This window comes from Anastrepha ludens, chromosome 4 (assembly GCF_028408465.1).
Source record: "Anastrepha ludens isolate Willacy chromosome 4, idAnaLude1.1, whole genome shotgun sequence".
Taxonomy (NCBI): domain Eukaryota; kingdom Metazoa; phylum Arthropoda; class Insecta; order Diptera; family Tephritidae; genus Anastrepha; species Anastrepha ludens.
In genome coordinates, this window is record NC_071500.1 from 127,290,444 (window position 1) to 127,315,668 (window position 25,225).

Below are 25,225 nucleotides of genomic sequence, written 5' to 3' on the forward strand. Positions count from 1 at the left end.
TGCCAGCCGCGGTTTGCATTCCGTGGCGAAAATTCGAAGTGAACAGTTTATGTAAAACTAATGCGAAAGTTTTTGTTTTTCCGATTTGATAGGAGAATTGCATAAGCTTGTATTTCTTTTTTACTTTAATAACGGTTATGGAAGGAAATAAAAGGAAAACGCGTCAGCGCAACCGACCAAGAAATAAAGCGAATCGTTTGAAGGAGGAATCAGGTCGGAAAGAATTTAACGAAGAATTAGTTAAAAGTGCCGTGAACGAAGGGGAAATTAACGGTGCCGAAGAAAATACCGTTACGAATGTGCAAGCACAGGAAATACTGGTTAAAGATTCTACAGTTGAAAGTTGCATAAATCAAACGTCATCCACGAGCCAGGGGCAAATGGTGTCACAAACTATGCTTGATCAAAATGAAAATTTGAAAATATTACAACAAATGATACGTGCAAAGCTTTTACAAAAACAGCAAAATAGTGAGCAGAAACCTAACACAAATTGCTCTGATGAAAAGATAAGCAAAATAAACCAACAAAAGGGTTCGAATTCAAGTAAAGACAAAGTGAGCGGAAATGCAATAGGTGTGAAAGAATTAGTGACAACGAAAAGTTCGCCGGACAACAAATTAGCTGAGCAAAGTACTTTTGTTGCGAATTTACAAAAGAAATTGGAAAGTTCTGTGGCTAACGGTATGCAATATTAAGCTTTCATAAACAAAGCTGAGTTCAGTTCGTAAATGCAGTACTGCCATTTTCGGTTGCCAGTGTAGAAAGGAAACTTTCCACGGTGTTTTTAATGCGTGCCTAAACATTTTAATTATCTTTCATATGTTCGCCAAACTATAGAGTTTATATTGTAATATTATGTAAAATACTCAGTTTTTAATTATCTCATAAATTTAATTTTATAAAGGACTTTAAAGTTTCAAAGTACTAAATTTTCAATAAATAGTTTAAACACTTATACTCACTTTCTGATATATGGATATCAAACGAAAGAGGATATATGCAGCTGATAAATAAAAAATATTTACTTTTAAATTTGAAAATTTGAAATATAAAAAATATTTACTTTTAAAATTTGATAAAATTTTTATTTGTTTGATAAAAATGTAAAAACTAGTTGAACTTTCTTGCTATGAAAAAAATCTATAGTATGGATGCTATAAAAAATCTATACTTGTCATGACGTTTCATGCATGTGAAATTTTTCTTGGATACCAAAAAAGTTGATTTTTGTTGCACAGTGTAATGATTAAAAATTTAAAGTATGTCAATGAGTAGTATGCAGGGTGCGTTTTATGTTCTACGTTGCGTTGGTGTTGAAATTGTTTAAAAAAAAGTGTTTAAATAAGCATTAATTGTAAATACATAGAGAAAATTAGTGGTCCAAATAATTTTTCATCCTACTACTGAAAATGAATGCTAATGGTGCTCACACTCGCCAACGTAAATGTACGCCTGTATCAGCTGCCATGATGAAACTAATGAGAGCCCCATGTAAATCAGTTCTCACCACCTTTCCGTTCCGTAGTGAGTGTGAGCACCATAAGCCGCACCTGATGAAATGCGGAAGAGGTACCGTGTGGGAATTCTGGTAAAATGAGCTCAAAAGAAATCGTCTTGTCGTCAAGGTAAGAAGTGGCTGCCCTGGCCGTGATTACAAGTTTGCTCAGATTTAATTGGAAAAATTACCATCATTTTGGCTGTGACGAGAACGCAGGTGACAAGAGTGAGAATGCCAAGAAGAAAGTCTCAATATGGCTTCTTTTCTTTTTGATTGGCGCGTTAACTGTTTTTGCGATTTTGGCCGAGTGTAACAAAATGCGCCACTTGTTTCTTTCTCGTGCTAACCGGGACCAGTTGGACACATCAAGTGAAGCCAAGTCCTTCTCCACCTGATCTTTCCAACGCAGAGGCAGCCTTCTTCTTTCTCTGCTACCACCAGCTGGTACCGCATCGAATACTTTCAGAGCCGGAGCCTTTGTATCCATTCGGACGACTTATCGCAGCCAGCAAAACCACTGGATCTGTAATCGTGGTAAAGCTCATACAGCTCATTGTTCCATCGCTTACGATACTCGGCATCGCCAACGTGCCAAGGTATAAAAATCTTCCGCAAAATCCAAATGGCTAGCGATAGTAAAAACAAAAACTTACAAAGTTAGATTAGGTTAATGTAAACAAGGAAGAGAATGAAAAGAACAAAATAATTTGAAAATAAAAATAAATCCAAACAAATCTCTATATTTACGTCACTACAACAGCTGATTACGCCAAATGGTGAGCCACTGAGAGTCGAGTAGTGATACGTTTTGTTAAAAACAACAAATTTATTAATGAAATATTAAATGCGAAAAGGTCAAATTTAAAAATTATTCTAAAAAAACAACAATACAAAAAGAAAAAAAAACATAACACCTATTTCGACCAGGAGCATAAAACGACCCAGCGAAAGAAATGACAAAAATTAGAAAGGATATACGACTAATTCTCTTTTTACACGAATTTTTTGGTTACGTATCTATCGTGTAAAAAGTGAATTAGGTGAAAATAATATTAAAAAATTCTTTTTAGAGCTCACTTAAAATTTTTTTCGTACTTACACATTTTAATTCATTTAAAAATAAATTATTAAACAGCGAGAGCAAAATCTAACGAGTCTCAGAGACTTTTCTTGATACTAATTTAAATGCTTCGTACATGCGTCGAAAAATCTCACGTTATTCGCTCTATTAGATTCAAGAAAAATTCATAAAATGAGCCGTTTTGTTTTAAAGTGGTGTAAGTTCATTTTTACAAAAAATTAGTTAATGTTAAAAATGAATACAATTTACTATCAACTTTTTATTTATAAACTTTTTCCAAAAAAATCTGTTAAAATTTTCATTGTTTTTATCATTAACTAATTGTTTGTCAAAATGGACTTACAGCACTTTCAAAGAAAACGGCTCACTTTTTTACTTCTTGCTGACTTTGAAAGTGGTGTAAGTCCTTCTGAAGTCATTAAAAGTATACATTTTTGTTAATCACACTTAAAAAATAATTACATTATACATTTAATCAATTTAATATTTAAAAAACATAAAATCAATGCTTTAACATATTCCAATATTTTTCAAACCATTCAAATGCAAACCCTCAAATATCTCCATATAATGTTAAATGGATTTATACCACTTTCAAAGAAAACGGCTCAAATATAGAAAATCGTGTTAAAATAAAACAATTCGTGTACATATTTATTTCTGTTTAACGCATGATAATTATAATTGCCATTGTTTATTAAATAGCCATCTAGCAGTGCTGCGCCAGTACAGCATTTACGAATTAATTCTTAGTTACTACAAACATAAAACATCTTTATTAAAAACATATAGGTAGCACCGATTTGCCTAACACTTTGCTGCAAAACTTACAAAAATTACTCAACGAAGGGCCACTAAGCGATATTGCATCATCAGATGATGAAGAGGATTATGTTGAGTACATTTTCAAACCGCGCCAGCATTTTTTGGTAGCTCTCTGTAATGTACGTAAATATGGAGCTCGACTTTTAATTATTTTGTAAGTAATCTTTTCTAAACAGTTTTGCAAAAATGAGCTGGCAACACAAACGAAAATTCCCTGCAATCGATGCAATTTGGTATACTACTGTACGGCGGAGCACATGAAAGGCGACGTGCAGCATCGGCAAATTTGTTACGCCTTACAGCAAATGGCAGATGAGTCCGGTAAATAATTGTAAAATATTATGTACATATGTACCATATATGTAATATTAGGTAAATGTAAACACACATGTATTGTAGATAGGATTCCAACAAGTATTTGTATTTGTATTAGCACAGCTAAAAACCCTGTTTTTAGTAGGGATAACAATAGAACTATATATAAAAAAAGCTTATACATTCTTTATTAGTACTTCAACTTTAAATTATTTTAATTTTTCTTTACAAAAATTAGTATATAAAAACTCACGTGACCCAAAGTAAATACAATGAAAAAAAAGTTGCTCCACGGTATGCATCACTTCTCCTTGAAATGTTGATGGATCCGTAAAAAATAAAAAAAATTCTTGCTAAGTAAAGTGGTAGTTATAAAGGGTTTTCCAATAAGAGGTGTTCTTCCCGTAAAAGATCAATGGTTTCGTTGCTTGTGTGGCACGTATCACCGTCTTGTTGAAAATAAACGTTGTCCAGAGCAATACCATCCAATTCCGGCCATAAAAAATCGTTAATCATCTCTCGATAGCGCAATCCATTCACCGTAACTGTTGTTCCAGCTTCATTTGCGAACAAGTAAGGCCCAATGACTCCACCGGACCATAAACAGCACCAAACATTCGCAAGTTGAGGGTAGAGAGGTTTTTCAACAATAACTCTTGGATTTTCTGAGCCCCAGATCCGACAATTTTGCTTTTCACTCAAGATGATTTGTCGATGGAATTCCGGATCATTTTCATGCATTTCAACGACCCAATCAGCAAAGACACGACGTTGTTGATGATCGGCCGGCTTGAGTTCTTGTCTTAACTGGTCTTTATAAGCCTTAAGACCCAAATCTTTATGCAAAATACAGTGTAATGATGTTTGTGGAATGCCTAATTCCAAAGAACGACGAGGAATGCACAAACCTGGGTTTTCTTCAACACTTTCGGCTACAACAGCAATATTTTCGGCTGTTCTTGAGCGACGTGTACGGGTTTTCTTCTTCACATCACTAACTTGTCCCAACAGCTCGAAACGAGTTTAAACCTGCAAATGCATTTCGCTCGAGGCAAAAAAGACACTGAAATGTTCGCTTCGAATGATCAAAAACAACTAATCTTTAGTTTTATAAACCTTAACATATCGACCCTACTGAATTTGAATTTGAAGAGGTCGAGCCAAGGAGCACCATGAGATTTGGTGGCTCCTAAAACACTCAGGCTAAAAAGCCCATTGTATTTAAAGCTCTGGAAAGGGGGTAGATAGTTAAGGAGGGAGGGAGAAAAGTATCAGAGAAAGAGATAGGAAAGAAAGAGACAGAGATAGAGATAGTTAGTCCTGTGAGAATTTTCCAGATTCTTTGGCGAATCTGTAAATATCCTCCAGTTTTAGAGAACGAATATTACTCATTCCCATGACATCGGAACCCAATACCCGTAGTCGCGCTCTAGCAAAGGCAGGACACTCACAGAGAAAGTGCTCAGTGCTATCCGCCTCCTCCAAGCAGGACAGGCATACCGGGTCCTCGATGATTCCAATGGTGGTCATATGCTGACCCCATGGGTTGTGTCCTGTAATGATGCCGACCATCAACCGAATGTCTTTCCTTCTAAGTTTTAGTAGAAAGTTTGACAGTTTTCTGTTCGGACTTGTCACAAAACACTTTGCAGTTCTGCAGCGTTCTAGACCGGACCATCGCTCTTTATGTAGATTGCCTACATAATCGTTGATCCAATTCTTGATTCCTGCGGGACTGATTCCGATTATTGGCTCTGGCCCCTGTGGGGGCACCGCTGATCCACGGTTGGCCAATTCGTCGGCAATTTCGTTTCCTTGAACACCGGAGTGTCCCGGAACCCATATAAGTACAAGCCTGTTTTGTCTTGCGACAGAATTAAGCTTCTTCTTACATTCTTGAACAATCTTCGAGGTTTGCTTCGCGTTCTCCAGGGCCTTCAATGCAGCCTGACTGTCACTGAAGACTCCAATCTGTTTCCCGCTCCATCTCCTCTCGATTATCCATTCGGCTACTTTTAGGATGGCAAAAACTTCTGTTTGAAAAACAGTTGCCATTCCCCCCATAGCATAGTGATACTTATTACTATCGTTTAAGTACCATCCGGCTCCAGACCCTATTTCAGTCTTGGACCCATCGGTAAAGAAAATATCCGTCAAACCTCCCTGCATGCATTCTGGATTGCTCCATTGCTCACGCAATGGAAATCTGACATCAAATTTCCTTCCGAACGAAACTGTGGGTATCAGGTCATCTTTAGGTGCCAAAAACAGTGGATACTGCTCCGACAGCAACTTAAAGATTTCTCTGTGTCCCGAAGTTCCATCTTCGTGCCAGAAACCATATTTATGGAGTCTACACATTGCTTTTATTGCTTCCTGTTGTATCTTAAGATCCAGGGGGAGCAAATTAAGCATAGCATTTAGGGCATCACCAGAGGTTGTACTCATGGCACCCGTGATGCATAAACATACACTTCTTTGCAGCCTGTATAGTTCCCGGATTGTGGACTTAACCATGCTCCGTCGCCACCAGACCACAGAAGCGTAAGTGATGATTGGTCTGATAAGTGCCGTGTATATCCATAGGACCACAGCAGGTTTCAGACCCCAAGTTTTGCCAAAGGCTCTACGGCATTGCTGAAAAATCTTCAATGCACGATTCACCTTCAGTGAAACGTGTGTCTCCCAGGTCAGCTTCTTATCCAAGATTACTCCTAGATATTTAACTTCGTTGGAAAGACCAAGTGTCACACCTTTCAGTGTTGGAAGACTGAGTCCATCCAATTTCCGTTTTCTCGTAAACAAGACTATGGTTGTTTTGTTCGGATTAACGGAAAGACCTTGTCTCATGCACCAATCATCGATTTTGTCAAGGATACTCTGCACTTTCGTGCAAAGCCTCCTTAAGGATTTATCCGATGTTAGCGCACAGACGTCGTCCGCATATGCTTGGACGTGAAAGCCGAGTTCCTGCATCTCCGCTAATAGGGAGTCTACGACGAAGCACCACAGCAGCGGAGAAAGAACACCCCCTTGGGGACATCCTTGCTTGGCCCTGACTGTGATTTGCTCGTCGTCGCTCCCACCAGCGGTTAACAGCCTCTCAGAGAGCATGGAGTATATCCATTTTATAATGGCTTGATTAACTCCGTGTCGTTCGGCAGAAGAACATATCGAGCCGAAAGTGGCATTATCAAAAGCCCCCTCAATGTCCACGAACACGCCCATTGTGTATTCGTCAGCTTCCAGCCCAGCTTCAATCTTGCTAACAAGATCGTGTAAGGCTGATTCACATGATTTTCCACTCTGGTAAGCGTGTTGATTTCTACTAAGTGGACTTCTCGGCAATACCCCCACTCGAATATGTTTCTCCACCACTCGTTCCAGACTTTTCAACATGAACGATGTCAAACTGATTGGTCTGAAACTTTTTGCTAGGGAATAGTCATCTTTTCCTGGTTTTGGAATAAATACTACTCTTACGCGTCGCCATTGGGATGGTATATAACCAAATGCAAGACAGGCTGTGAAGATCCTTTTCAGGGCCTCAATCAGCCTGTCTCCTCCTTTTTTAAGCATTACTGGATATATTCCGTCAGGTCCAGGGGACTTAAAGTTGTCAAAGGAAGATAAGGAAAACCTTATCGATTCCCTTGTCACTATCCGACTAGCAATATACCAGCTGTACCTAGAGGTTCCACCGTTGCCACCGTCATTGTTCATGCCACTCTCAGCTTCAGAGAGAGTTCTACTACCCGGAAAATGGGGTTCGAGTAGAGCATTAAACGTTTCCGATTTGGAAATGGTGTATGAACCATCAGGTTTTCGAATGGAATCCAGCCTTACTGAGCGGTCTAAATGAAGGACCTTACAAAGTCTCGCTGTTTCCCTCATTTCTTCGACGTTACTGCAGAAATTTCTATAGGATTCAAGTTTGGCTTGCCGTACTTTTTTCTTATATTCTCTCTGTGTAAGTCGATGATTGGCCCAGTCCTCTTCTGTTTTGGTCTTCAAGGCCTTATTAAGAAGTTTCCTGGACCGTACACGAAGCTTCGACAGTTCAGGGTTCCACCAAGGAACCGCTTTCCCCTGTCTGCTTTGCCTGAGTGGACACAGTTCCTCAAAGCAGTTGATTAAAGTACCTTCTAATTTCTTAGTAGCATCTTCAATCATTTCTGCTGATTTGAGTTTTTTCAGGTTTGGTAATCGCTCTGTTACAAGCTCACCATACCTGTCCCAGTCCACATTTCGAGGATTCCTACCGGAAGGTATTGATATTGTGTCAATTCCCAGTCGGAATTCGATAAGACGATGATCAGAAAGAGAGTCCTCTTCCAAAACTCGCCATCGGTTGATTTGATTTCCAACTGACCTATTGGTAAGTGTTAAATCAATCACCTCTTGTCTCCTTCTGGTCACAAAAGTTGGTTTGTTACCAGTGTTTTGGATGACCAAATCGGATGACAGGATAAAATCCAGTAACTTGAGACCTCTGGGGTTGCATTTGCTGCTTCCCCACACAATGTTCTGTGAATTTGCGTCACAGCCCACTATTAGCCCCAGATTATTGGATTCTGCGTACTTGACCACTTCTCTTAGCTCCCTCGAAGGAGGTGGCTGTACAGAGTCATAGGGTAGGTAGGCCGAAACTATGATAGCTTCGACACTGTTCCCACTTTTCCAGTACTTTATTTTTGCAGCAACGATATCTCCAGAGCATAGCTCTTTTAACATCGTGTGTTCGATCAACCTCGGCATGATAATACATGCTCGCGGTCTCACATTCCCTTCACAATGAAGTATTTGTCCCCACGACATAGCACTTAGACCACAGATACGCTTGTGACATACCCATGGTTCTTGTATAAGTATTATGTGTGGGTTTGTTTGCAGTTTTGCATGCCTACGGCACAAGAGAGCCGTAGACGCTTTGCTATGCTGCAGATTAATCTGTGTAAATATTACTTCAGTCATGAGACTGAGTATATTTACGCTTTGTCCTCCACCTTATCCTGGACGCGGAACTGGATCCGCCCCAGATGTAGGTGAGGACGGCAACCGTACTTCGACTTAAGCACCTTGAGGGACCCAAGATCGATACCCAGTACCAGGTGGGAACCCGCCTCCGAAGTGGTAGCGGATTTCTGCCTGGTGCACGAGTATACTCTCCAGAGAGTCGTGTCAAGATCCTTATTCTGAACACGGATGCGTTTGAGGAGTTCTGCTGAATTACAGGAAGGACCCGGAATCCAGACACTCGCTCGTACCAGCCTTTCTTTGCTACTCTCAACAAGAATAAACTTGCTGTTTTCGCAGGCTGGAATCTTTGCTATAACTTTTTCTAGCCATTCTCGGGAAAAAGCATTGGAACAGTGCACCTTTACGATGCCGTCTACCACGCTTTTCCCCTCGAACGTCGGCGCGTCTTTCGACTCACCGATAGCTTTCCAAAGATAGCTGTCAAGATAGTCTTGTTGCCCTTTGGACAGTAGACCATCTTGTTTGTCGGTATGTATCTCCACCGTCATTGCCTTTGCTGCCATTCTCGCGAATGATTCGCCAGACGTTGACGGAAGAGTGTCATTCGACATTTGAGGTCCCTTAGCCTCTGCCTTGTCAGGCAAAGGTTTGTCTGCCTTGGATTGGGTCGAGGATGCAGGCATTTCCGAATTCCGTCTCTCGACTTTCCTCTTCTTTGCCTTTCTCCTCTTCCCGGTCGTTGGCACAGACCCCGTTTCGTTTCCGGAAGAGCGCAGCGCTACAGAGGAATCCTCTGTTCTGCCACGCTTTCCCGTTTCCGTTACAGGTGTCGAAGTTGACGGAGCTTGAGTCCTTGCCTTAGCTAGTGCTTCGGCTTGCCTCGCCTTCTGTCTCCTTCGTTTGATCTGCCTTGCGGTTAGACCAACACCTGCGTTCGAATCTCCAATAACTTCGGTCTTTTTACCGGTACTTACCTGATTCGCACCAGGTTTAACCGTTGTCAAAGACTTACTCGGTACCAGAGATCCGTCTGAGTCTACTGAGAGATTGTCCGCCATCTCCACATCCTCCACAACTTGTTCAGTTGCTTCAGATCGTTTCGACGGCGGTGTATCACTCACACTCACTCGGCTCTCCATTGGCATAGCCAATGTGCCATGTTTCACCACTAGTAGTTCGCTTTCTCCGGAACCCTGGGTGTCAGTTCCGGTCATAGGGGAGTGTGAGGTTCGGGCCTGCACATCCGATGCCCGAGCCGTCGATTGCTCGACGGGAGGATTTCCCAGAAGTGGGTTACCTCGTGCAGAAAGATCCTTGTTGAGCCTCCACATTGTAAGGAAATGCATTTTATACCTCCTGCCAGGTTGTCGGTACGGTACTCTCCACATAGTACTTGGGTGGCCACCAATTCCGCCGTTCCGCGGTTGAGTGGATACCCAATTCCTATATGGAGCTGCCCTCTTAGTTCGTGGTAAGTTAATCTCCATAGAATGGGGTTAACTCGCCACTTAAGCCTCATCCCCGCGGCAAGGAGACCGACATGACAAGGTATCGACCCTACACATACGAGTACACTCATAATGTTTTTTAGATGCCCCTATACATACTTTAGAATAACAAAAGAACTGACAGGCTGAAAGGCTCCGAAAGTAACGGCCAGCTGCCACAAACAAAGGACAGCTACCTGTGCGCATCAATCTCTGCTCGGGCACTTACATTTTCTACCATAACTTTGTATCTATGAGGAATTTTTACAATCGACTTCCATTCCACAGAAATACGCCTAAAGCTACAAAGAAGAATAATAAACAAAAAAAATTGATTTTTTGAAAATTTTGGACGTATTTAACCCCTTCAGTCTCCAGAATTCTCCCACAATGAAATTGAATTTAATATAAAGATATGTTAGGTAGCGCCGTTATAGGCAGAATGGGTCCATAGATTTTTTCTGAGATGAAAATTCCGTGATTTTTAGTTGGTTGATAGTAATAGAATTTGTAAAAAATACAAAAATCGGTTTAAAAAAATGGGTCAAATGAGCCTAAAGCCTCGCTGGTGCCAAGTTGCCTTTGTTAAATTCCTTCAGTCAAAGTTTTATAATTCCATCAGTTTTGCTCTGATTTACTTAAAATTTTGACATAAAATTACAGAAGCGTTTGTCTTTTTAAAAATGTAAAAATCGCAAAAATCGGTTTAAAAAAATTAGTGAAATGAACCTAAAGCCTCAGTGATGCCAAGTTGCCCTGGCGAATTTTTTTTCAGTTTTTATCAAAGTTACTCAACATTTTGGCATAAAATTACAGAAGCGTTAATCTTTTTAAAAATGTAAAAATTACAAAAATCGGTTTAAAAATATCGTTCGAAGAAGCCTCACTGGTGTCTAGTTGCCCTTGCTAACTTCCTTCAGTCAAAGTTCTATGACTCCCTTTGTTTTGTTTAGCCCGAGTCCCAATTAGCGTATGAAGCGTAATTTTTGTACAATTTCTCGAGGAACCTCTGCTACAACAGGGGGACAAAATTAATCACCCTAGCGGAAGATTTATAATTTCTAAAAATGACGTCGAACGTCACTTACACTCACAGGCTCTAGAAATATCATTTTACTGCCAAATCAACTATACATCTCTAATACACAAAGTTTTGTTATATCTGAAATACGAGCTTCTGCAATTTTCAACAACACAAGAAAACTAAGTTACGGGCCAAAATTTGATTATGGATATTGTCAATAGAAGGATGTTCAAACTCTATACAACGATTCCTGAGTTGCTCGCACAATTGAAAACAGTTTTTGCGATCCTTCGAAATTAAACCATTCAGTACGGCGATTACAGCTTTCTTGACCAAATGCACATCCTTATTATAAGTTACCTGAATGTGTGACTTAATCTTGGGAATGAGAAAAAATTGCGAGTAGAGACCTTTTGTGCATACAATAAACGAGAAATGGACCGGCGCCTTAATGCGGAGAAAATTCAGCCGTTAACATCGATTACGGGCCGCAATTGAAATTTCGTATCGGCTGCCGCTCTAGAACGTCAACATGGTACTATTCAGTCAGGTATACATATACATATATACATATACATAAACATATATTCACGGTGTACGCTGCCGTGGAATAGAATAGCAAAGAAAAAAAGCGATCAACGATGCTTTCAGTCGGGACTTGGACATCTTCGCATTTATTGGCCGCTAGGGTGCCAATCAATGCTGACTTTATTTTTGTGGATCTCCTGTTCATACTCATCTTCAGTCACTATCTGACTCATTCATTATGTGCTGCTGCTAAATGAGGGGCAAAAAAGCCTGTTGTTATGTGCGTCACTCAAATTCATGACTCCGCTAAAAATGTTACTTTCGAAAAGCACGCATAAAACAAAAATGAAACGTGCTATGGAGTTCAAACTTCGATTGGAACTAAAAGATGGATCATGGTGAAAAGATTTTTAGAGGTGTACTACCTAGCAGACCGTTATTCGGTTCCGAGCAAATTTGACAGTCGTTCGTCATTCGTTTTGTGCACACAAAAGGAATGATGTAGAATCCAAAGTTGCCCTCAATTTTTTTTTTCACCATACCTACCGAGCAAACCTGTTATCTATCATCCTTGAGATCTCTCTTTTCAAACGGTGCCATATTGTCATAAGTATACGCGCCTCTTTTGTAACTAATCTCCCATAGCTTAATATTCATATCCCTCCTCTCCTGTATTGGGCGAAATAGCCATAATTGAGACATCAGGCGAAGTTTGAACCTTTTCTGTAGTTATGTATCAAGTTATACCTTGCCGTCAACAAACAATACTTCATTGGATCTTCAGATCTGGCATTTCTTACTATACAATAATTGTAACATAAATATAATGACAGATCTTTTGACAAATTTTATATATTCAGTGGATATGCTTATTTTCATTATGTTATATATGAAGATGCAAATATCTTTTCTTCACTTTGTTCCAAATTAGAAAATTATTATTCTTCACATTCACGTGCAATTATGCGTGTATTTACATGTATTTATAGGAAGCACTGCACGTCCAATTTAAAAAAGCAGTCGTTAAAGCACAATTTTGCAAGTGATAAATTATCTGATTTACACGCATATTATATACATATAAATGTATGTATATATCATATGCGTAAAATGTGAATTTATGACGGAGGTGAAAGCAAGTAAATCTATATCACTATTTTGGCTGTCGCCGCGAGTGTATGTGAATGAATTTCTTTGCAATTTTCTTGGCAACGTTCCCAACCCCCAGACGGCGGGAAATACTTAATCAGTTTCTTTCGTGCGAGCACCCACAGGGACGTACACACACATGTATGCATAGCTGTGCAAACAGGTTTGTGATATAGGTACACTTGCACGTGTGTGGGTATCCCCTAATTGATCAATATAAATCGGCGAAATAAATTAATTAATTGCTTTGGGCCATTAACGCGAAGATGGAATGGTGATGCTAATTTAATTTCTCAATTCAAGTATTTTATAGGTTTTAATGAAATACAAGCAAGCAAATTCATCTCAATTGTAGGTGAATTGATATAGTGGTAAAATCTTCTATAAAATATAAGCATTTATGCATCTAAGATTAATCATTACACTGTGCGACAGTGATATTATACTTTTATGGAGACCTAGTACAACTTGTAGGTATAGTAAAACTAAGAAAAATGGTATAGGAGAAATTTCCAATACACCCCCAAAGTCTCATAGGCCATAAAACCGTTTTTCAGTAGGTTGATGTGAACAATCACTCCTAACTTCCATCCGATTTCGAATTTGTTTTTTTAGTTCGAAAGAACAAAAACAAACCTTTTTGACAGTGTGTTCACAATTTTTCTGCAATGACAACTGACGAGACTGTAGACGGAAGTATTTGGAATTTTTTTATTTTTTCTCTATTTTTTCAACTTTGACATAATTTTTACGCTACTGTTATAGTAAATTTAATTTTGCGTCGAATGAGCTATATTTGACTGTAATTGAATTTAAATTAATAGAGTTGTGTGAGTTTTAAGATTTTATTTTTGTTTTACTAATTTGGTATGTAGGTATAACTTACGCTAAATGGGAATAAGGGCGCGTAATAATATTTATTGGAGTATTGTGCAGTGCAGCACTGTACGTTAGTATGGTACGGTACATTTTTCATTCTCTTCATCAGTTTTGAATACTTCTCTGTAAGAAATTCGATCATCATCATTCATCTGAAGTCGTCATCAACTAAATTCCATTGTTTAAATCGAGAAGCGAGCGTTTCAGATTGTCTTCCCGATAGAAGTAAATCACGAGGAAGATCCTGAAAATCTGAATTTGATACAATGTGTTGTTCTGAAAACTTAGAACCAGTCGGAAAGAACTCTTCATCATCAGGTTTATTGTTATCAGTTTGATCATCATCAGCAATGAGTTGAACTTCCTTCATGACCTGCAGTTGAGTCAATCATATCGTCCAAGACTATGGGGTTCTTAACAGGTGCAACATCAGCATACTTTATGTGCTTTCGAGTTTTATAATGATGACCGTTTACGTCCGTTTTACAAAAATAACAATCATCTGGTTTATGATAAGGCTGATGATGCCACATCATCGGAGAATATAAAGAAATTCGACTTTTCTGGCAACGTTTTGATTTATATCTCTTGAATTTCAATGAACACTTCCGGTTCATACCAGCGATCCGAAGTATTATATGTAAGCTTAAAGAAATCGTTGTAGCCATCAGCGAGAGCTTTATTACTCTGTAACTTCAAACAATGCTTTTGATCCACAAACCACATATGAAACAAAACTTGTTGCGATTATCGCACATATCTTTCTCACAAATTGAAGCAAAACAATAAAACTTTGACGTTTTAATAAGGTTAAATTATAATAACAAACTTCTTTTGTTAATCAATGTACAGTGTGAACTTTGGTACACTTGGGAGCTTTTAATATTTCTATTGAAAAAAAAAATGTGATAATATGTCAGATATTTTCGTTAGTTCTAACCAGTTTTGTTGTATGCAGTACAGTGTACTCTTATGTATACATATATACTCCAATAAATATTACGTATCTATAATAACGCATAAAAACACGTCCTTATTCCCATTTAGCGTAAGTTATACCTACATACCAAATTAGTAAAAAAAAAAACAAAAAAAATCTTAAAACTCACACAACTCTATTAATTTTAATTCTATTACAGTCAAATATAGCTCATTCGACGCAAAATTAAATTTTCTATAAGTGTACTAAAAAAATCCTCAATATCGGATAATATCGTAAAAATTATGTCAAAGTTGAAAAAATAGAGAAAAAATAAAAAAAATCCAAATACTTTCGCCTACAGTCTCGCCAGTTGTCATTGCAGAAAAATTGTCAACACACTGACAAAAAGGTTTGTTTTTGTTCTTTCGAACTAAAAAAACAAATTCGAAATCGGATGGAAATTGGCGAAGTTAGGAGTGATTGTTCACATCAACCTACTGAAAAACGGTTTTATGGCCATAAAATGCGATTTTGGGGGTGTATTGGAAATTTCTCCTATACCATTTTTTTTAGTTTTTCTATACCCACAAGTTGTACTGGGTCTCCATAAAAGTACATTTAATGTTTTTTTTGACACACAGTGTTATTACAGGGAAATAAGGTGATTTATCGAAAGTGCCCAAATATTTTATTCATAAAAAACTAAATTATATGATAATTTCCATCTAAATAATAATTATTCTACAACTAAGTAGTTTTTCTCTCTTGCGAATACTTACAAGTAAAAATTTATTTAGTAAAAACTTGCAATTTCCCCTCAAAATCATATGTCATTTTGCTCTCTCACTTTCTTTAGGCTTATTTTTCCTGCTGCTATAGTGGCATAGCGCCTTAAATAAAATTTAAATAAAAGAATATGTAGATTGCGGAGTAGTGTTACGGTTGTTTTTTGGTCAAATACTTGCGTATAAGATTATATACGAGTATGTAAACTGGCGCATAATCGTGATGAAGAAACCACGAGTTGTTTATTCACTGTCTGACCTCTAGCTAGAAACATTCTTCCTCAATTGCTTCAATACGGCTATATAATACCCTTCATTTACTCCAAAATTTTGACGTGTTTTTTATGCCTTGTTTTTAGGGTTTGACTCGTCTGTGAGGCGCTATTTTGAAAATGTTTGCCTCCTTTCTTATTTGTAGATCTATGGCAGAAGGTTCACTCGATAACATTTTCGCTCAATGGAAACATTTTATAGCGTTAGCAATATCCTTGCGCAAAATCCGCACTCTACACAGATCTGAGAAAAGTACCAAATTACTTGCTTGGTCCCTGATTGTTTGAAAACTTTCTTAACTTTTTTGATTTTAGTCGTTTGTCGCGGAAGTCAACGATCGTAAGGAGGCACTATATACATTCTGTCAAAACGGTACTGGGAATTGTTCAATAAAACGCGAAATAATTGTTTAATCATCAAAATTTATTACGTCGCCTTCCAAATAGGCTTCATTCGAAGCAATACAGTTATGCTAACGATTAATCCAGACATCAAAATATCTTTTAAACGCATTTGAAGAAATCTTCTTCAGTTCCTTCAGCGAATTCTCCTTAATAGCCTCTATCGATTCAAAGACGCGTCCGCGGAGTGGCAATTTAAGTTTTGGGAAAAGGAAAAAGTCACAGGGGACTAAGTCCGATGAATACGGTAGTTGTTCGATGATATTTGTCGAGTTTTTGGTCAAAAAAGTGTTCACAATATGAGCCTTGTGAGACGGTGCATTGTCATGGTGCAAGATCCATGAGTTTTCTTTCCACAAATTGAGCCGTTTCCTACGCATATTCTCTCTCAAACGTGGCATAACTTCCAAATAATATTCGTTATTTACCGTAGAACTATTTGGAATGAATTCCGAGTACACAACACCATTATAATCAAAGAAAACGAGCAGCATGACTTTCACTTTTAGTCGACTTTGACGTGGGTTTTTGGGTTTCGGCTCATGTGGATAGCGCCATTCAGCCGCCTGTTGGCTGGTTTGCATGTCAAACTCATATACCCGCGTCTCATCGCTTGTTATGATGCGCTGGATAAACGTTGAGTCCGAATTTACTTGCTCAAGCATGTCTTCAGCCACCTTCTTCCGATGAATTTTTTGAAAGAAATTCAACTCTCTCGGAACGAGTTGAGCACTGACGCATCTCATGCCCAATTGATGGTGTAAAATGTTGCGAATTATTTTGTGAGACACGCTAAGGTCACGAGCTACTTCCCTCAAACTTAAATGATGCTTTTCCAGCATCATTTCCTTGACTTTGTCGACGTTTACATCCGTTCAGATCCCGCTCAAACTATGCCACACTTGTACTAACATTCCCGCAAAAAAAAAATGTAGACAAAATTTTAGACAAAATGTAGGCTGTTATAACATTTTTGTGTTTTTCATCTCAAGGCGAATCGATACATATGTGAATCCGCCCTGCTTATACTATATGTTTTGTTTCGACGTTGTCGAGCCCACTTACTTGCATTTTCAAAGGTATTCAAAACCACAAATATCAGACAGATTGTTTGCTCAATTGAATTCAATACAGTGATAGCAATAAGAACTTTTATTATTTTTTATTTATTTATATAAAGAGAAACAATAATAAATAATTGCTATACTTAAATCTAACGCACTGACTGCCAAGGCCGTCGGCTAGTACTTTTATTTTCTAAAACTTGAAAACTTGAACTGCTGGCGTAGACAAATCTAAGGTTTTGTGCTTGCTACCTATTCTTTAACTTATTAAATAAACTAAAGCAGCTATTTATTTTTACTTTTGCAGGGGGACACATTTTTCGCAAATGTGGTGAATTCACAGCTGAACAATTTCGTTCTTATCGCATTGTTACAATACGCAAAATAGAGTCAATAATAAATCGTGCTTTGACTGCCACCGAGCAAGAGGTGATATTGTTTCCACGCATTTGCTGTAACGGATCTTGTCGTGAATACAATTTTAAGAAACTTGTGGATTGCGAACATTGTGGGCAGGTATTAAGTAACATATACTCGATTTGAGCCTCAAAAACACATACACCCAATCCACTTCTCTACACATTTATGTGGATTCACAAAAACACCTATACACAAACACACATTTAAGAGGATTTACAGAGAAATTATATTATATGAGCTTATTTATAAGGCAGCGTATTGTCGCGACAAACCGGAACATTTAAATAAATCACATGACCAGTGGTGCGAATCCCACCAACTATTTAAGAAGTTGCAGTTACTACAGGCGAAATTTGGACAAATCGAACCAGCATTGCCTAGTAAAATACTTCGTGATATACCGGGCGCATGCTGTAACACTAAACAGATTCTCACCAAATTAGATTGCGGTAAAAGAGATTTAAATTTTTTATTCATTGTTCTTTTAATTAACAGTATTTATGTATATTAAATAGCCGTCCGCGATCCTTGTAAATTCGCTGCGCTCAGTCAGATTTCTACGTGCCCATTAACCGCTTGGTTTGCTTTAAAGTTATGTGGTAATTTAAAGAAATCGGAAGAAGTAACTGTGCACCTCATTGGTGAGTACGCCTCATTGGTATTTAGTATTAATGCGTATATGTAGTACTCAAATCCCTACAAGACAGTGCTGAGCACTTTTGACAAAAATTCCAACACATAGAGAGATAGAATATAACACCGACAAGGGGAAACTATCAGAACTTTCCCATGGCTAGAACGAAAATGTGTAGTTTAATGAGTGATGATGATAATATGAGTGCTTAAATTATGGTCAGCTGTCTTGTAGGGATATAAGTTATATATAGAAATACGAATAATAAATAGATAAATCGAATACGAATTTGTTATTTTAATCCCGTTACACACGTTTTTCTTAAAACAGGCGCCGAAATCGAGTTCGAAGTGGATGCCTTGCATAAGTGGGAGCTTTTCTTCTTGCATATAAATCCCAATACAACAACTCTTAACGTTGTTTTCATTGGGCCTGAGCTGAATCAGGGCAACGTTCCGTTTCAGCAATTAATGAAAACTAAGTAAATATATTGTAGTTGGAATAAATCTATTAAAATTTTAAAGCTTATTTATTTTTGTGCATACATTTAGGTGTTGCAAATCATGTCGAAAATTGAAGCGCACGGTGAATTATCGCTTTCAAAGTCAGTTGTACCATAATTACTGCAGCCTACCAACGTTTCTTCCGCCCGATCTAAGTAAGCACATTTACAGATATTTCGTATACTTTGGGTTTTAAACTAATTATTTTTATATTTTGAAGTTTGCTTTTTCAATGCTGGCTTATACCGTTATAATGGATTCCAAATGGAGGATACATGGCCTGAAACAATTCGAATCGCTACCAATATAAAATGCCCAATTGTGGTTACTTCGTACACAGAGTATGAGTCACCACTGGACATTTCACGTTTGGTGCAGGAGTCCAGCCGTCATTTGAATGTAGTTTTACCGCCAACCTTGAATCCTTATGCGTCTAAAAAGCCTGAGCGGAATTTTATTTCCGATGAAGATTCCCCCCTAATGTTTAAGAATTATTATTGCTTTGTAATTGAATAAATAAATTATAATTTTACCTAGAACCCAAGGCGCATTTACTAAAGGTGATGGCACGATACCAGCAACAATGTTAGCATCCTAACATATGAACAGTACAGGTAAAAAAAATACCGATACATCGATGGTTTGTTTTTACAAAAAAAAAAAAAAACATTATCGATGGCTTAGGACTAGCGACACAGCGAATTCAGAGGGCGCAATCTCTTATCATCTTTATGTTTTGGTTTCACTTACGTTATCAATAACTCAATAACGAAATTCTAATGTCATTTGTTAGTTATAGCACCAAGCGAATTGAATACAGATTGAATTCTAGGCGAATGGAATACTGAAGTTGTGATCTTCCCAAAACAACCCGATTTTGACAAGATCTCACCAACTGAAACTCTATGTGATGGGGAAGACTAGAAACTCACGTTGTCTTAAATGTTTTAACTGTGCTATTCATTATCGACATTTTAAGTCAGCTTGGATGACTCCTGTTATTGAATGCAGTAATGGGCTCATCGTTCGTTTATACCCGAAGTAGATTTTACAAATTGTTTGGCTTATAAATTTAAATAGCCTAACAGTTTTTTATACAACTTAGGTAGGTTACAAAATTTTTGAATACAAAGATTACCAATTAAAGCGATCCTTTAATTTTTAGCTTATTAACACATATACCTAAAATGAACTTACAAATGAGGACAGCTCTAAAAAAAAAATAATTGGCGCGTATACGTCTGTTAGGTATTTGGCCGAGCTCCTACTCCTATTTGCGGCGTGCGTCTTGATGTTGTTCCATAAATGGATGAGAGCAGTTCTATTTTAGGAATATTTATGCCACGAAATGCGACCCCCCTTATATTATGGAACAAAACTGGATTAGGATTATTTTATTTATTACAGAAGCAATCTTTTGACTTCCGTTGCTGCACAGGGGCGTAATTTGACGGATTTTATGAAGCCAGAAACACACTTAAGGAGTTAGGGGTAGTCAAAATTTTCAAAAAATTGGATTTTTGCATTTTCTTAAAGTATAATATCTTTAAAATATTGTATGAAAATTTGAAGTGAATCCGATAAATACCTTTCGGATTATTCAAGAATTAACAAAGGGCGCTCGGGCAAAAACAAACAAAAACAAAAACTTTAAATGCGTTTTTCTCAAAACTATGTTTTTTGAACTGGTGATAACTGTAACTTAAAACCGCTTGGTAGATTTCAATAATATTTAAGCTGCTTTTGAAAAACAGAAAAACTCTTAACTGATCGAAGAATTGTTTTTTTCAAGATTTCGGTTTTTTATTAACAATTAATTGTCGGTGTTTTTCTCGAAAATCTGAAAAGTATTTTCTGAAGACGCCATATTGTTAATATTGAAAAAAAAGCTTCAATCAGGCACAAAAATATTTATTAATAAAACTAGTTTCTCTTGTCCGATTGATTTTAGATGAATCTCCAAGGACTTGTGTTGATCACCGCAAGGGACTTCTGGAGAAACGGGCTCCACCCAAACCGCGATAACTTTTACAATTATTAATTTTTTTTTGAAATTTTGCTAAAGTCAAGTCGAAACATGAGGTATTAATGCTATGTTTTTATTTTTATTGACTAGCAAAAACAAAAAAAAAAATGTTTGAAAATCATAATTTTTCGGCCCTCTGGCTACCCCTAACCCCTTAAAGAAACTATTATTACTTTAGAATCTGCATGTTTTTTTTTTTGGTTCGTTATATTTTCAAAATATTTCGTAATTAATTCCCATTATTTGTGTTTAATTAAAAAAATCACAACTTGTTTTCCTCTAACATGCTTGTAAACAACTGTTTACTGGTGAATTGGCGGAAAAAATGTTATGTAGTAAAAACTTAAAGTCCCCTTGACAATTAAATGTTACCTCCCTATTATATTAAAGTTCTATGCTTTTTAAATGCGATAGTGTGCAACAACTGCTATCCAATAGTACGTGAACAGTGCTAATATATTGCAACACTGTGCATTGAACCTCCAACAATTAATTGTCGAAAGTTGAAAAGGTATGACAGTTCGTGAACGCATGTGTTTCTATTTATCTACATTTTTTGTTTAAATATTACCATGAGCGACGAAGAGCAGTTCAATCCAAAAGTGCACAAGAAACTTTTACAAGGCATAAGCAATCTCGGCAAAGTCCAACATGTAAGGAAGGCCACCCGTAACGAACCTATACGGCAGCAGGATGAGTTTCAGTTGGTTAAACCGGTGGATGAGTCCAATGTGCGTCATCCTGTTGGCTTACATGACATTGTCCAGGTGTTAAAAACAACCAAACGGCATATAGATGCTGGAAAACAATTTAAGGTTGCGCAGTCTTCGAAAAAAGTGCTTGAAAAGCCATTGGAAAAGCCACAAGCGGAACGTCTTAAGCGAGGAATCGGCTATGACAAGGCAAAGAAAGGCTTGGAGCGCTGGGACGCAGTTGTGGCGCAAAATCGTAATGCAGAGACACAAGTATGTGAATATGAGTATTTTTTAATGACACAATAGGATTTAATTGTATTTATTTCGCTCTATTAAGGTGTTTCCCTTACGTTCAGAAACTATATACATAGATACATCTATACATCGTGGACCATTGAAACGGTCGATTAAATCTGAATTGGCGCTCGAGTTGGAAGCAGAACATGCGCGATTAAAAGCCGCAAAGCGTGCATTGGCAGGTGATACAGAGAATGAAGACGAGCTTGCGAAACGTGAAGAAGAGCTGTTGAAGAAGAAACTAACTCGCGATGAGCTTATTGCTCGCCGTAAAGAGTTGGCATATCTGAAAATGAGGGAGTCGCAAAAGTCGCTGAAAGCACGCCAACAGAATAAAATTAAATCAAAAAAGTATCATAAATTAATGAAAAAACAAAAAATGCACGAGCAAATCAAGCAGTTTGAGATTTTACAAAAAACTAATCCAGAAGCTGCTTTGGAAAAGTTACATGAATTAGAAAAGAGCCGAGTGTTGGAAAGAGCTAGTTTACGTCATAAGAATACCGGAATTTGGGCAAAAAATCTACAGATACGTGCCAAATACGATAAGGACGTACGAAAGGATTTAGCTGAACAGTTACAGATCAGTCGACAGTTAACTGAAAAGAAAAATAATAGCGACGATGAAAATGAAGACGACAATAGAGCAGAATCATCGCAAATGGAAATAGAAAAGAGTGTGACTGACGTTGATCCATTTAATCCCTGGACACGTGTAGGAAGCGTTCAGAAGGCAGATGAAACTACCGAACCCGAAGGAGAAAATTGGAGAAAATACTGGTTAGAACGAAATGGAAATGAAAAAATGCTAGATGAGTACAAAAAGATGTTAGCTGAAGATGTAAGCGAACGTTCTGATGTTGAAGAACAAAGCACTGAAGATGGGGCGGCAAAAACTGAAAGTACCGAAAACAAAATTACCAATGTTGCTGGAATCAAACCGGGCAAAAAGAGCATTAAGCGAGAGAATAAAACTAATGTAAAAGGAAAAAAAGTCAAAAAGAGCAAAAAAATATCTGCTGGAGTTAAACAGGAGATTGCTGAAGGAGAGACAAGAGATTGTTTAGTTGAAGATATTTCGAATACCAGTGCAACTAATGTGTCCGATCAAAGTAGTAGTATTAATATCGACAGCATTTTTGATAAGCAAGAAGACAAAATTAACAAAAGGTTGAATAAAAAAATGAAAATATTAGCAAAAAAAGCAAAACTTCTTGAAAAGTCCCTATCAAAAGAGATGAATAACAACAACAAGAAGAATCGAAAGAATAAGGATGAACTGAATAATTTGAAGGAACTATCTTTTAAAACAAAAGCAAAGACGCCAGTGATTGACGAAGAACTTAATAACGAAGACATAAATGAAAGTAAAACTGCTATTGATTCGAACGAAATAGTAGGTGAAGCTGACATGGATCAAACAAAACAAACTGCAAAAGTAAATGAACTACTGCCCACACCTTCTTCAAATGACAAGAATCTTTCGGCCACAATTGATCCAAATAAATTGGCGGATGTAAAAATTAAGCAGCATGTAAAGAATTTTATTGGTTTGAATGATACATTACATACTGCAGACGATGTTGAAATGAGTAGTGAAGACGAGGACAATAGTTTGCTTTTGGATCAGCAGATGACAATCAGTCAGGCATTTGAAGATGATGATATTATCGCAGATTTTACGCGAGATAAAGCTAAGGAAACTGAGATCAAAGACGCTGAAATTGATTTATTTATGCCTGGTTGGGGTTCTTGGGCAGGCGCTGGTATTTCCGCGGAACAAGAAAGGGCTAACAAAAATAAAAGACTGGTTCTTCAGTTAGCCAAGAAGGAAAAACGTCGAGACGACAATAAAGGTAGTCTGTACATAAATGAGGCAGCAAGTAAACAGTTACGCTCTCATCTAGTATCCGATGTGCCTTTTCCATTTACATCTGTCGCTGAATACGAATCGAGTATACGAGCAACAATTGGGCGGAATTGTGTTCCAGAGACTGCTTTCCGTATGCTAACCCGACCAGCAGTTATAACACATAAAGGCCAGATAATTGAACCGATGGATCAAACAGAATTGACCAAACAACCACGACGGCTTAGGCACGTTGTGGACAAAAGAATAGCGAGAATGGAGGAAGAAGAAACTGTACCTAAAACTGTTAAAACTAAACGAATAAACTAAGGAAGCATTGATTTGTAAAAAACATAAATGTCCATTTTGTAAATGTACATAATTTGTAATTATAATAAAATATTTGAGTAGTTTGGAATTGAAAGAATGGAATTAATGTTGTGATACCACGCTCTTAATACATCTCGATCTTGAGCAAAATGCTAAGTCTAAGAAAAATGTCAGATAATACAGCGCAAGTTTTAATTTTTCTTTTGTGATTGGTTTCCGGCGTTTTTGTTGTTGTAGCAGTTTACTAGGCCCTGACAGTGCGGTGTAGTCACCGATCATCATCGTATAACTCATGTAACGGTAGGCCCAGGAAACGTGCTGTTTCGACAGGTTGGGTTCAGAGAGAGAGAGAGGGGTGTTACGTGAGTGGTCTTACCGAACATATATTGAGTATGTCGGAGTCAATTCTGGATAGACCGCAGTTGAGCCAAAGTTACGTGGGTCTCGCCAGTCAGCTGAAGCCCATCGCCTACAATAGTTGGTGGTTGGCCTTCGATAACGGCATTCGGTGGTCGGGAGTTTAGGAACGTGGTTAGAGTCTTCCGATGAATGTTGTTTAACGTTTGTCCGGTGCAGTAGTTGCAGTTGTGTTTTGTCCTCGTCAGTGTAGTTGAAGAGATGCCTCCTACTCGCCTGGGAGGTGGCTTAGGCTCTAGAAAATGTCTGCAAGGATGATTTCTACGGTAACACTCAAGCAGAAATTGCTTGCTGAGTACTTTACAGGGACATCAGGGGTCTGGAGCTTTGTCCACTGCGTGTAGCATAATTCAGAACCGGGTGGTTAATTACTTTAAATATCGCCAGAAAAATTTCTTTGTTTTATCTTTCAGAACTTTGTTGCGGGTTTCGATCCTTAGAGGAAATTACGTTTGTATCCGCTGAAAAGGAAAGTGATACTCCAAATGTTGGAGTTGTGAATGGTCGAAATTGCTGTGCCATCTATAATGACTTTTTGGAGTAGTTTGACCTCCTTCGTCCAGGTGATAAAGAGGGTCGCCGTGGATTTAGTTCGGAAAAGTTGGAGATTCTTCGTTGTGAAAAAGCGAGAAAGGCTGGTGAGATAGAGGTTCACTTTGGAACACAAGCCATCCATGTCCGTGCCGGGCGCCATTATCGAACAATCGTCAGCATAGGAGACGAGTGGTGGTTAGGGAGCTTCGAGGTGTAGAAGTAGAAGAAGCAAGTGTAAAGGACTCTACTTTGCGGTACACCTTGCTTTATTCGCCTCTGATTTGAACTTTGGTCTCGAAAGATGAC

At 37.9% G+C, this 25,225-nt stretch overlaps 2 protein-coding genes across 8 annotated transcripts; both read left to right on the forward strand.

Annotated features, from left to right (window-relative positions):
- Positions 1 to 27: 27 nt before the first annotated feature.
- Positions 28 to 19,310, forward strand: LOC128861113 (uncharacterized). Of its 7 annotated transcripts, none has more exons than XM_054099019.1 (9): positions 30 to 684; positions 3,375 to 3,511; positions 3,566 to 3,728; positions 17,522 to 17,730; positions 17,843 to 18,083; positions 18,150 to 18,275; positions 18,599 to 18,749; positions 18,793 to 18,926; positions 18,992 to 19,310. In XM_054099019.1, exons 1-9 carry the CDS (start codon positions 138 to 140, stop codon positions 19,285 to 19,287), a joined length of 2,004 nt encoding a protein of 667 aa, XP_053954994.1. In that variant the 5' UTR covers positions 30 to 137; the 3' UTR covers positions 19,288 to 19,310. The 7 variants fall into 7 exon arrangements, with proteins under 7 accessions (XP_053955000.1, XP_053954994.1, XP_053954996.1 ...); XM_054099021.1 differs by having other exon boundaries at positions 3,584 to 3,728; XM_054099020.1 differs by having other exon boundaries at positions 32 to 684; positions 3,375 to 3,526; positions 3,584 to 3,728.
- Positions 19,311 to 21,259: 1,949 nt separating this feature from the next.
- Positions 21,260 to 24,086, forward strand: LOC128861117 (U3 small nucleolar RNA-associated protein 14 homolog A). The gene is made up of 2 exons (XM_054099029.1): positions 21,260 to 21,762; positions 21,830 to 24,086. The coding sequence occupies exons 1-2, from the start codon at positions 21,370 to 21,372 to the stop codon at positions 23,966 to 23,968; spliced, it is 2,532 nt and encodes an 843-aa protein (XP_053955004.1). The 5' UTR covers positions 21,260 to 21,369; the 3' UTR covers positions 23,969 to 24,086.
- The last annotated feature ends 1,139 nt before the right edge of the window (positions 24,087 to 25,225 follow it).

Bases quoted from the DNA above. Each gene is read 5' to 3' on its own strand.
- LOC128861113 (XM_054099019.1), top strand. From the start codon at position 138: ATGGAAGGAAATAAAAGGAAAACGCGTCAGCGCAACCGACCAAGAAAT. The intron at 18,084-18,149 runs GTAAAAGAGATT...TATATTAAATAG, and splicing joins TCTCACCAAATTAGATTGCG to CCGTCCGCGATCCTTGTAAA. The intron at 18,276-18,598 runs GTGAGTACGCCT...TTCTTAAAACAG, and splicing joins AGTAACTGTGCACCTCATTG to GCGCCGAAATCGAGTTCGAA.
- LOC128861117 (XM_054099029.1), top strand. From the start codon at position 21,370: ATGAGCGACGAAGAGCAGTTCAATCCAAAAGTGCACAAGAAACTTTTA. The intron at 21,763-21,829 runs GTATGTGAATAT...CGCTCTATTAAG, and splicing joins ATCGTAATGCAGAGACACAA to GTGTTTCCCTTACGTTCAGA.